Source organism: Varanus komodoensis, unplaced genomic scaffold (assembly GCF_004798865.1).
Source record: "Varanus komodoensis strain SLA01 unplaced genomic scaffold, ASM479886v1 scaffold67, whole genome shotgun sequence".
Classification (NCBI taxonomy): domain Eukaryota; kingdom Metazoa; phylum Chordata; class Lepidosauria; order Squamata; family Varanidae; genus Varanus; species Varanus komodoensis.
The window spans coordinates 3150445-3163204 of NW_025336308.1; the positions used below are offsets into that span (position 1 = coordinate 3150445).

General features: G+C 47.8%; 1 protein-coding gene across 6 annotated transcripts in view; it reads left to right on the top strand.

Annotated features, from left to right (window-relative positions):
• The first annotated feature begins 492 nt into the window (after nucleotides 1–492).
• Nucleotides 493–12760, top strand: part of ZNF592 (zinc finger protein 592) — a 31298-nt gene continuing 19030 nt past the window's right edge. The window contains exons 1-4 of one of the 6 annotated variants that reach the window (XM_044450509.1): nucleotides 493–826; nucleotides 1513–1658; nucleotides 4010–4102; nucleotides 8939–11292. In XM_044450509.1, the coding sequence (XP_044306444.1) occupies nucleotides 1562–1658; nucleotides 4010–4102; nucleotides 8939–11292 (2544 nt within the window). In that variant the 5' untranslated portion in view covers nucleotides 493–826; nucleotides 1513–1561. The other 5 variants (XM_044450508.1, XM_044450510.1, XM_044450512.1 and 2 more) reach the window with 5 other exon arrangements.

The window sequence follows — 12760 nt, forward strand, 5'->3', positions numbered from 1 at the left end:
GCCCTGCCGAGGGGCGGCGAGGCGGGCGGGGCGCCCCGCGCAGCCCCCCCTGCCGCGGCTGACGTCGGCGCGAGTGCCTCGCTGCTCCCAGCCCGGGCGGACATGCGCGTCGCCTCGCCCCCCGTGACGAGGACGGCGCCCGCTCCGTGGCCGCCGGCCGGGGCGGGGGGCGCTTGCGGATGCCGCAGCCCCGGCGGCCCGGCCGCTGCCCGGGTGTGCCGAGCGGGGCTGTGGCGCCCGGGCCGTGCTGCCTCACTGTCGCTGGCGGCGCATCCCCCGGCCCGCACCGGGAGCTCTTGGGCGCACGGGGCTGCCGTGGCCGTGGCCGGCCGGTGGGCCTGCCAGCCTCGCCTGGTGACCCCTGTGGCAACGGGACGCTGCCTGGGACCCAGCTGCCCAGCACATGGACCAGCCCGGTCCGCATGTCTGACAGATGTGCGTGCTTGACACACAATCAGAAACACACAATCTCTGCTGAGTTTGCTCAGCTGGGCGCTTCAGCAGAGCTGTCCACTTGGCTCTCTTGTTTTAACCTGTTTTTTCTTAACAGATATCTTTTTTTTGGTATGTTGCTTGATTTCCTCCAGAATGGTGCCATTTTTTTTTAACTGTGCTGTGTTTCTCTCCCTCAGTGGCTCACTTCTCGGTGGGGGCAGGTGCCATTCCCAGTCACAGTTTACCGTGTTATTTGAACCCAGGTGCCATGGCTTGTTAGATGGGGAACAACCCTCAAATAAACCACGGACTGCTGTGTCACTGAAACGTTGTTTCTCCTTCAGAGGAGCTGTGCCATCTAGGTTTGCATGACATGACAAGCTGTGCTTGGGTAGGTAAATAGGCATATGGCCCCTCCTTGTCAAGCCATGGTAACCAGGTGAACGAGAGCGCTGCCTGCAACCACCAGTGGCATGAGCAGGGAACCTTTGGGCAGAATTCTGTGGGTGCTGGATGCCGTGTAGGCAGCCATAGGACAGCTTGGAGTCCCAGCTCCCGCCTCAGGAATGCATCCTGGCTGGCACCGTTCTTCCTGCACTTCTTCCTGCAGGTGTAGGTGCAACTTTCATCTTGTCAGGGAGGGGTGCACTGGCGGCGGGGAGGGATGCTGCTGCACCACCTACAAGGAATCCCAGTGATGCTTCAGCAGGGGCAAAGCGCACAGATGCCTGAAACCAGCACCTCGGTCATTTGCAGTGTGGGTGCCCATCATTCTCCAAGTCTGATGTTGCCCTTACTATGTTATCAGCCCAATTTTCTGAAAATCTTTGGAGGCACCAAAACGCACAGCAGTTGTAATGTAGCCTGGTTCTTGCAGTCCTCAGAAAGGCCAGCTAGGTCTTGTGAAATATTTGTAGGCAAGTAGTAAACATCTGTTAAGTCCAACTGCTTTTAGAACTTAGAAATAAACCTGTTTAAGGTGATTTATTTACTGCTTTTTTCCTAACTATTAAAAGCACTTCCTGTTCAAGGCTGTGGTGAGACTGTTTTAGATAGGTGGATATTCCCATATTACAGATGGTGTGTAGGTGAAGCCGAGACCTGCTGGAGTATCTTGGATCCACTTATGATTGAGCTAAGGCTTGGATTGGGAGCTCATGATTTTGAGCCACAAACAGCAGCTTACCACCTAACAGCGCAATCCTATTTACATTCCCTTGAAGGTAAGTCCCACTATGTTCATTGTGGCTTACTAAGTACGGCATGCCAGCTGCATCCTGTGCCTTGAGCCCATGCCCTTGGTGCAAACATCGATCGGCCTAGAATAATTGTCATGGAGAATAATAACCTCAGACCAAAATATACGGCACGGAGGGTAAGCCCTGCTGAAATTGGTGGGATTTACTATCAGGAAATGTGATTAGGTTTAAAGGAGTTAACAACTCTTGTTAGAATGGAGTTAGTTCTTGTACATACTGTTTGACAGTTTGACTAGTTTCTTTTTAAAAGGAATGATGGTGCAATTAAATGATTATGCTCCATAGTGCATAGATATATCCATTTGTCAAGAGCAGAAGAGGAATGCTTTGTGTCAGTAGCAGTAATACCAAAATAATGTATTGTAAATGTTGGCAAGTTCTTTCTATGAAGCAATGCTTAGTTGGGAAATTAGGTGGGGGCAGCAAGAGTATTTGTAAAGAACTTTGCACATTTTTCTGGCAGTAGTTAAAGTCTCAGTGATTCCCCAGATGTGGAATGCTAGGCTGCAAAACAAAAAGGCTCAGCGACTGCTGCAGGAGCGGAGAGGAGCTGAGCAGGTGTATCTGCTGAGAATTTTGGACTGGTGGGGAGATGGGAGTGATATCAAAGGTCTGGTAGGTTTAGAAAGGAGCTGTGGCTTCCTGCTATTTGACAGACAACGATACAAGGGGTTGAAGGCCAAAACTCCTTATTGAATTGGGACCCTCAGAGTGTGATTCACTTCTCAGGATAACAGTAAGACAGGCCCCTGCCCCGAGGGGTCTCCAAGCAGACACAGAAGTGGTCGCAAGGAAGAGAAAGCAAAGACAACAGGAAAGAATATGTTTAATTACATTTAATTACATGTATTTAGGATATTGGTGGCTACTTACAAATTTAGTTTTTAAAAATAGATCAGTGACATTTTTTTGCCAGGAAATGTTTGTTCAGTCTGTGGCATTATCCTTGAGTGATTCCTTTCAAGCTTCTGCTGATAAATATGAACTTCATCAGCAAAACAGAGTCCGTGTCATGGTGACGGTTCTTACATCTCCAACCTGCCTGGTAACATTTTCGAGTCTTCGATTTGTCCACCACATACGGCTTGCTCTTTTATTCTTTGTCCTATCCTTCTAATTATCTGGCCAGGGCAACTTATTTTATATTGTTAATTTGTTTTATATTTTTAATGTATTATATTTTAATTTATGTTGTGAGCCACCCCGAGGCTTCGGCGAATGGGGCAGCATAGAAATGTTTTAAATAAATAAAATAATAAATAACTTGCTCACTGATGGGAAAATCTGGCAAACAGTAACAGGGAGTGAAGATGATAATTGTTAACAGAAAAGTTGTTGAAGAATTTCGGTATCATCTTCAGCACTTTCCTTCCATCCACAATGGAGGTGTTAAATGCCCCTGGGGTCCCCCTGCCCCTCCCCCCACAATAGCAGTACGAATTTTTGGATTCCAGTGGTTAAATCTGTGAGAGAAATTAAATCATTAGACAGATTGTTGTAAATGACCTGTAGCTCCCATATTTTGGATTTGTTTTTTGTTTTTTTTAGAAGGATGTGCCTGACTTGGTTGATCTATGTATTAATGATTTTTTAAAAGCACAGTATTAGTCTACAGTCCTTAACTCTATTCAACTTAACAGTATCCTCCTGAGGTCATTGTCACATGGTTGATGGGGGTATTGGAATAAGTGACAGCCATTATTTTTAATACCCTGTATGGGAGGGAAAAATAATAGGTTGAAAGTTTGTTAAATGGCTAATCATGTAGGGAGTGAGGGTTTCACATTTGCCATCTCTAGTTGCAAGAAGATGCTCGTTCATATTAAGTAAATGCCGGGTTTAAAGCTTGCCTTTGTCTTGTGTCTCAAGTATAGTCAGGCAAAACGTAATGCGCAACAGAGGGCACCAAACAAGGTGAATGGGGCCATTTAATAAAGCTGCTCGTCATGGCAGACCACAGATGCACGCAGGGAAAACTAAGTAGACGCTGAAGAGCTGCTGCTAGTGAGTGAACGGGTTCAGACAACTTGAACATGACAAAGGTTGAGTGCGGGTTGTTGCTGAAGCATGGGTTGGTGTGTTCTTCGAACCCAGCTATGCCAGCAAGCCATGACTTGTTAACCACAAACAACTCATGAAAAGAATGCAGTGATTTTGCTGGCTTGTGAACTGTGGGTCGTTCCCCATGCTTTGTTACCCCAGTTGGGTTCAGACAATACGGTAATCCAGATTTCAGCAAAAAGCCATGGTTCGATGGCAACCTATGCTCAACCCTTGAATGCTGAGTCAGCCTAAGGCAGCTTCCTATGTTCCAGGTAAGCCCTCATCCACTGGACCATTAATGATGTTAAGAATCGGAAAACAAGGTTCTGCCTGGTATATATCGCATCCTGAGGCACGGCAACCAGGTATGGCTTAGATAGCCCAGGATAGCTTTTTGGTGTCTGAAACCTCTAGTTACACAGCCTGATAAAGTTTGTTGCTCAGCAAAATGCTTGTAGTGCTGTAATCCTTAGACTTCAGCAAGAAAAAGTAAAGTTAGCAAGATAGAGGACACTGAATGGAAAGTACACAGGCCAGTTTATCCTATCTGGAAACACATAATATTGGCATTATATACATCTTTAATATAGTTGTATGTCGGCAGTGTGGTACATTTCCCATATAACAGTGTGATTCTATGCATGTTTACTCAGAAGTTAGGCCCATTGAGATCAGTGATAATTATTCCCAAATAATGGTGAATAGGCTTAAAGTGTAAGATGATATCTGTGGAGAAAAGGCAAAGAAGCAGAGGCTTTTCAGTTTAGGAAAAATGCTATTGAAGGGCAGAGTAGAAAACAGAGTTACATATAACCAGTAAGAATGCACAGAGGCAGCATGCTCTCAAAACACATCTGAGAGGAACCACTTCGTTCAGCAACATGTTCAAGACCAAAGAGCACCACAGACAGTTCTTAGAGCATATTCTGCTGTTAGGACTTAGTTGCATCCCTGGATGGGAGGCCATATGTAGAATATTCTAATTTGTTTTATAAGAAATGCCACAAGACGGAGGATAACCAGAGTCCTGGGTGACTTTGAAGAAGAGTTTGGCAAATTTACAGAGAGCAGCCATCATTATTAGCTTTGGCAAACTGGACCAGCCATACACCGTCAAGGGCCATGTTTATACAGAACTGGTAGGCCAGGGGTTTTTTGCCTGCCTTACTGCGAAAGAGTTGTATGAAGCCCATTTGCTCCTGGTTGGTTTCTCCTGATACTGTGACTAGCTAAAAAACCAGCAGTAGTTTGTGTAGTGTGTCATTCAAACTTGGGAATCTGGGTTGTTGCTCTCTTTACAAGCTGGTCTTGACTTGTGAAATCTGACTTGTTTAGGAATTAAAGGCCAGGATTCTAGATTTGGGCAGTATGCTAAACAAACCATTTCTAGTTTGTTCAGCTGGTCTCTATCAGGGCGAGCAAGAGAATGCCATGTACCAACAAGTAGCTTACTCACAATAAGCCAGGATTATCCAAAAGCCTAGTTTCCCATCTGGTGCAAATGGATGCCACCACCGTGCTGTCGCTTGCAGGTCAGATCCCTTTGGGGACAGAATGCTGGCTAGAGCTTTAGGCTTAGCTTAACCAGGCATTTCTTAAATATAAGAAATGCTTTCAAATAAATAAAAAACGCACATGCTTATCCTGGCCCACTTCAGCCTGTGGTTGTGCAAATCATGATTTAGAGATGTAGGAACAAGGTCTTTTTGCATTCCAGCAAGTGACTTTGCTTGAGATTTACTGTTTAGCACAACCATGATTTGTTATTGTATCCAACGCAATACTGAACACCACAAGTTTTGCTGGCTGCAGCTTTTCCCACTCACTGCCATGTCGAAGACTGGTGCTCCGGCGGTGTGACCTTCTTTGTAATGGCCAGTTCATGCCAGAAAAAAATTGTCACTTTTCCCATCATAAGGTTATCCTTTTTTATACTGTCACCTTGAGGTTGATCTTTAAATGCACCCAGGTCTTATAAATAAATGTTATATCTTTGCACAGCATAACCTGAGCTAAGACTCGGCGGTGTCCAAGACAAACTAGCTAAAAAAAGTATGTCTTGCCCAATGAAGAGCCCATTTTAGTCTTTCGCATGAGTCATCTCTGTCGGGCAAAAATACCCTAATGCCATTGCATGATTAAGAGTTGCAGAATTGGAACTTCCACGCCTAAATTTGAGATCCACCCCACTGTTGGTCGCTACGTAATTGTTTGTTTCATGTTGCACGGATTCTTAGAGTGCTCCGAGGAGAACTATAGAAATATTACTTGGCTGTGCGGCACTACTGAACCCAGCCAGTGCCTGCTGCCTCCTCTCATTAAATTGATGATTTATCGGTTCCTTCCTACTGTTGCCTCTCTGGGAAGCGGGTTGTCCTTGAATGTGGATCGTCCCGGGCCCTTTCCCGCAGTTTAGTTCCGCAGTTTATGCAGCAAAATGGATGTAAGAGCATCAGTGTGAGTCTCGGGTTCAAATCTCTGCTCATTCATGAAACTGGCAGTATCATTCCCTTGACAACCACATCAGTTCAAGCGCCCTGACAGGAACTTCTCCTAGCCTCTTCCATATCCTCATTGTGAGGTTTAGCTAGGATAATCCCCATGCACACTAGCCTGAGCTCTGCGGAACAAAGGCAGGGCTTTCATGGTATAACTATCTGAGTTGAGTTGTCGGTCAGTATATTAAACTGAAGGCATGATTATTTGAAAACGCATCTCATGCTGTGCCGGTTGAAGTTCCGGCGCTTGAGCTGATGTGGTTGTCAAGGGAAGGGAGCACAGGATACCTGCCTCTAGGAGCCCTGTTGGTATATCATACAGCTTAGGACATCTTCCAGAGGCTCTGGACTTTGACTGCTAGCATTCCTGACCATTGACTGCAGACGGATTTCTGGGAGGTGAAGGCTGAACATCTGGAGAACCACCTTCTGTCTATTGGCATGAAGGGATGATTAAACATGTGGTACTAATCATATGGTTAACAGAAATGTCGATTAAAAATAAAATTACTGGGCATCCAAGGGAGAAAGGATTGTCATTGGCGCTGTGGCATGTGTGGAGGAGGTATTTTAGTCTTCTCAGCTGCTGTCTTGTAGGGGGTGGGGACCCCCCCACACACACACACACACCACATTAGGAAGGAACAAACCTCCTATTGGTTCCAATGGTAGTTAATTGTTAAACCCCAAACCCGCATTATTGCTAATCATGTCAGCATCACAGGTAGGTAGTCCCCAAGTCTAAGGTTATAGCTTCTACATCACCAATTGCTTTCGACTTGTGCAACTTAAGAAAGGAAAAGTTTCCTTATTGCTGCCTGTGCTGTCACACCTGACAGCACCTGTGGGAACATAGCAGAGTCTGGACTTGGCTCTTGATGGCCTTTGCGAAATTTAGAGCAAAATAATTCTTCTGTTGGACTAGCCGACATGTGTGGCTCAGAGGTCTGTGAAGTAAGAAAGAGCCGTCACCTTTACCTTTCTGTCCGCCAGGAAGGAGTGCTGTAATGCGTGTTTTGGCAGTGTTTCCCCGGTGGCTGAAGACCAACTGAATAATCAGTGTAAACTACACTTTAGTTCTTACCTCCTTGGCTTGGCCCGAGTTGTTGCAAGGAACATCGGGATGTGGAATGTGGCAATGTAACAAAGAGGAGCAGTACTCAGTAAAAGCACACAAAATGGACGGAAATCTATGAGGGCAAGAAATACAAAGTTGTCAGCTATGTTTTAAAACAAGAGAGGCCCCGTAATAAAGGCATTGCGAGACACTCCCGTCCCTTAATAGCAATGCTTCTGTTCAGGCATCTAGCTTGACACGCTGGAAAAGGAGACCCATCCTGTCCCCGCCCCCCACACACACAGGCACACTTTTTGGGGAGGGAGAGGAAGGAGAATGTATACCTTCTTTCCCACCCTCTCATAAAACTTTCTCCCACCACATTTTAGAAAATTAAAGGACTATTGGTTCTGAACCTGAGTACTTCTTTGCAATGCAGAGTGCATGTGAGGAAGAGGGTAGCATGAAAAAGGGGTCCCCTTTCTTATCTGCTGAACTCTTTAAACCTTATAACATGCATTTCCTCAGACCAGGATACTATAAGCTGTTTACAGTTTGCAACATACGAGTCTTGTGGTACCTTAAAGACGAAACAGATTTATAGTGGTATAAACTTCAGCAAGCTGAAATGAACTGCATGTGAAGAAGTTCACTTTAATCTGTGAAATGTATGCCACAATTAAAAAAAACAACAACAAAAACCCCTTCCAGCCAAAATGCTCAGCCCAGTTGGGGCTCTTAAATGCTCTAGTCCACATGGCACTGGGTATTTTTGGTTGTATTTTAAATTCGTAAAAGGGTATTTCTGCATACCCGGGAGACTGTCTGAGCATGCGTAAATCACAACATTCTCTATGGCTGGTCCTGTTTTGCTGCCAGACTAATAGCAAACTTGGTTGCCCGGTGCCTGCTAGAAAGAGCAATGATCAACATCTTTATAAGATTTAAATCCAGCCCTGAATTTTCATTCCATTTTGTTTGTTTTGTACCACAGTTTCAGTGTCTCAAGGGCGAACTGCACCAGCTTTGGGTTTAAACCACAGTGACAGATAAGTGTCTCTGTTGCAGCTGCAGGCAGAGGGTCGGAAAGGGCAAAGGATGCCTCAGTCAGACTGGCGGTAGTCTATTCTTGTAACGCTAATTACTTTAATTCTCCTGTTTGAAGGTATGGGTGATTAGTCTTCCTGAAAACTGACTGAAATCCTGGAGTGTGGGGATGCTAAACATCTTACAGCCCTAGGGCTGAATTTCGTTTTGGAGAAGCTCTCAGAAGGGGAGGAATTCCAGGAGTGGGTGGGACTGAATTAGACAGGGAAAAATAACCCACTATATTTTAGCTTAATGATCTTACTATCTGTAATTTATTTTTAGGAGAGGGTGTTTCAACCCCTTGCTTGGGGAGGGGGCCAGGAAGCAACCAAACAGCAGTGGAGTCAGGGGAAGGAGGTCTGGCTATCCATGGGGCTTTAGGAAGGCCAAATTTGGCCTCCAAGCCCAAGGTTCTCCATTCCAGGAATTACGAATTTTGGCAGGCCACTGGTCCTTCCAGTGTTGGTTGCCAGAACCCAGGTTTGTGCCGTTCCAGAAATACGCATGACTAAAATGTACAGAAGCAAAGATTTTGACACTTGGTTCTTTCGTTGTAGTTTTCATCATGGGGGACATGAAAACTCCAGACTTCGATGACTTGCTGGCTGCATTTGACATTCCTGATCCAACCAGTCTTGATGCCAAGGAAGCCATTCAGACAGCTGGTGAGGAGAACGAAAACCACCTCAAGCCGCCGGGGATTTGTCCCGATGAGAACGCGTCCTTGGCCCATGCGGTGCCAGCTTCTGATGTTCCGGTCGTGAGCGTCATTGTGAAGAACACATGTCGTCAAGAGTCGTTTGAGGCGGAGAAGGAAGGCAACCACGTGGGGCCCGGCCTGTTGCACAATGGATTCCGCGGCTCTGACCTGCCTGTAGAGACTCACAACTATGGAAAGTTTGACTCTGCTTTCATCAACGGTGATGGATTAAGGAATTATCCTGAAAAGTTGGAACAATCGAAGTCAGAGCCTTTACCGACTTTCAGTCAGTTCAGCCCCATCTCCAGCCCAGAACCAGAGGATGCGCTTAAAGAGAACAGTGTTGTAGATAAATCTAAGCAGGCTCAGACTTCCTATTTCCCACCGCATCCAATGTATATTCCATCCGGGTCGTCTGTGCTAGATCTGCTTAGCAGAACCCTGCCGGAACCAGAGTTCAGTCGGTTTATGTCAACAGGGCCGTCACTGCTGGATCTCCTTAGTAAGAAGCTGCCAGAACCAGAGTTGAGTATGTTCGATCAGTACTGTAAAAAAGACCCAAAGATAGATGCGCACGGACTGCAAGAGAGCAGGGTGGACACGAGCAGGAGGGAGCGGGACAAGAGCCCGGAAGCGCGTCAAGCATCCAGCAAGGATGTTGCGGACACAAACAGTTTTCTTGGGGAAGGGGTGCCCCTGGGCAACTTCCACAGCAATAACTTGGCAGAGGGCAAGGGAGCCGTGCCCGAAATGAGCTTTTCGCCCTTGTCCATTCCTCCTCGCCAGCGTATCAAGCCTGCTCACTCCAAGCTCTCGTCTTGCGTCGCTGCGCTCGTGGCCCTTCAGGCCAAAAAAGTTGCAGGTATCTCAAAGGAGGAGCAGGCAAGCGTGATGAAAGAGCCTCCCGGCCCCTTTAAGGATGGCGTTAAGGGAAGCCCCAAGATGCCGAAGTCGCCAAAGAGTCCAAGAAGCCCCCTCGAGATCGTGAGGAAAGCCACCAAGCAGCCTGAGTCTCCACGCAGCGTCTGCAGCGACAGCAGCAGCAAAGGCTCTCCCTCGGTGGCGACCGGCTCTCCCCCAGCTATTCCCAAAGTCAGGATCAAGACAATTAAAACCTCTTCTGGTGAGATCAAAAGAACAGTCACGCGGATCCTGCCAGAAGCAGATGACTTTGGCAGATCGCCGCAAGAATCACCTGCCGAGAACTCGGTAACCGAAGAGTTCGTCAAATCCTTCCCTTCGCCGGAACCCAGCACCGCGGTGGAGACCGACTCGTGCAAGGGCCTCACCCCCGCCCCGGAGGCAAGCCTAGCAAGCCCCCAGGTTGACAGTATCGTTGCGGACTTTCCCGTCAGCGGCATCTCCAGTGCCTCCCTGCTGACCGGCAGCAGTGCTGGGGCAGCCAAAGCAGGGCAGCAGCCCAGCAAGAAGTCGCAGGCCGGGGCGGTGGCCCAGTCCTGCAACCCCGCCAGCCTCCTCCCGAAAGCCGTGCACCTGGCAAACCTCAACCTGGTTCCCCACAGCGTGGCTGCCTCCGTGGCTGCGAAGTCCTCTGTGCAGCGGCGCAGCCAGTCCCAGCTCACGCAGATGTCGGTGCCGCTCGTGCACCAGGTGAAGAAGGCGGCTCCGCTCGTGGTGGAGGCATTCAACAAGGTGCTGCATGGTGCCAATCCTGTGCCGGCCTATAGCCCCAACCTCCACCCGCCCCTCGACAGCAGTATTCGCGTGCCGACCTCCGGGTACTGTTGCCTGGAGTGCGGCGACTCGTTTGCCTTAGAGAAAAGCCTCGCGCAGCATTACAGCAGGAGGAGCGTCCACATCGAGGTCCTGTGCACGCAGTGCTCGGCCACACTGCTCTTCCTCAACAAGTGCAGCCTGCTCAAGCACGCCAGGGATCACAAGAGCAAAGGCTTCATCATGCAGTGTTCGCAGCTGCTCATGAAGCCCATTTCCGTAGACCAGATGTTTTCGCCTTCCCCAACGAGCTCATCGGCCCCTCAGGCAGCACGGCTGCCCCCTCTTCCTCATAAGCCTTGTACTCCGTCAGGACCTGGAAGCTCCGCAAACACCCAGCCCGCTCTGCCCCTGTACACGGACCCACTGCGGCTCATTCGCCATGGACTGAAGTGTTTTGAATGTAATAAGCAGGCACTGGACTACATCGCCCTCGCAGCCCATTATCAGAGAACTTCAGAGGATAATGAGGGTCTGGTAAGTCACTTATAAAGATCCGAGTTACTTTCTGTCGGGCTTACGTAAAAATTGCAGACAGACAGACGAGCACAAACATACATTAAGCCAGGCCTAAGAGGTAAGTTACGGCAATTTTTCTTGTCTTGAGGGTCTGCACAGTATGTAAACTCTAAGCGAAGAGGCAGGCTGAACCTGAAATAGCCAATGACTGTTAGGGTGCCCTTCCCGACATCACCTCAAGGTGGGTGGCATCGCAGTGGCATCAACTCTTTGTCCTTGGGCAATTGTGAAACGTTTTTTTTTCTTCTCCTGATGCTTGTGGATGGCAGTATAGGCTGCTCCAGGCATAATGCCAGTATATATTTTGTGGCTGTGTGAACAAGTCCAGCTTCCCAGCTTGGGCGATTCCTTGCTTCTGCTCCTAGTTAGAAGCACATTTCATCCAAACTAACAAACTCTGATTTGCGCCTGTCCCGAAAACCAGGATCCGATCCTGGCTTCTAGTGCAAGAGCCCGTTACAGTTCACTGGTCTAGAGGAAAATGTGAGAAAAAATGGTTTACCTCAAGCCATTAAGAGAGGAATTGTGCTGTGTGTGTTGTTGCAGGGGTGGGCGAGCAGGGAGAAAGTGTGTGGGCCGCCGGAGTTTATTCACGTGGTGCAAAGCTGTGACTTTCCTTAACAGCAAAATGCAGGCATGCAAAATTTGCACACTGTCAAAACTAAACAAAGTGGCTGGTGCAAAGTGAACAGAACACAATGATGGTGATCTCAGTGCCTCGTCTGTAACAACATTCTAAAACAAGCATCATTCACGGCCAAAGATGCATCGCATTATGTCTTTGTTTCCCCCCAGTCACTGGGGGAGAAAAGGAGAGACTGAGGGAAATTAAAACTCGTTTGTCATCGTCGTCATCATCATCTCCTCCTCCTCTTCCTCCTCCTCCTTTTTACCTGTATTGTCTAGCAGCTTTCTTTATTCAGCAGCATCCAATTCTGGCTAGTGGTCCTTCAAAAGTATGAACTGGACCTGCATTCGAGTTCTTCCCCAATCACATGTAGAGACTCCATATGTGTTGACAGGTCGCTAGAATAACAAGTTTGTTTGGCGACTGGTGAAAAAGACACATGAAGCAGTCTCCTCCTCCAGCAGGAGTCACCTTGTGTCAGGCTGAGAATACAGAGGTTTTCTTCACACTACCCCTGTTGTATCCAGTCCCCTCCTTTCAAGAAGTGAAACTAATCTGCACTGCTACTTTACGAGAACGAGGCAAGGGAGGAGAGAGATAGTGCACTGTGGGCAGGGACAAATGAAGGTTTTGAACACAAAAATGCCGGTGCCTAGACGGACTGTAGCCCTTGGCATCGTTAGTTGGAAGTGAGTTCTACCACACGGTCTTCCGTGGAAGGGAGCTTTATCTGTCGGCGTGCTTTTGAGCGAATGCAGTGAGGACTCTCGAGTTCCGTGTTCAAGCCAACCTTTTGCA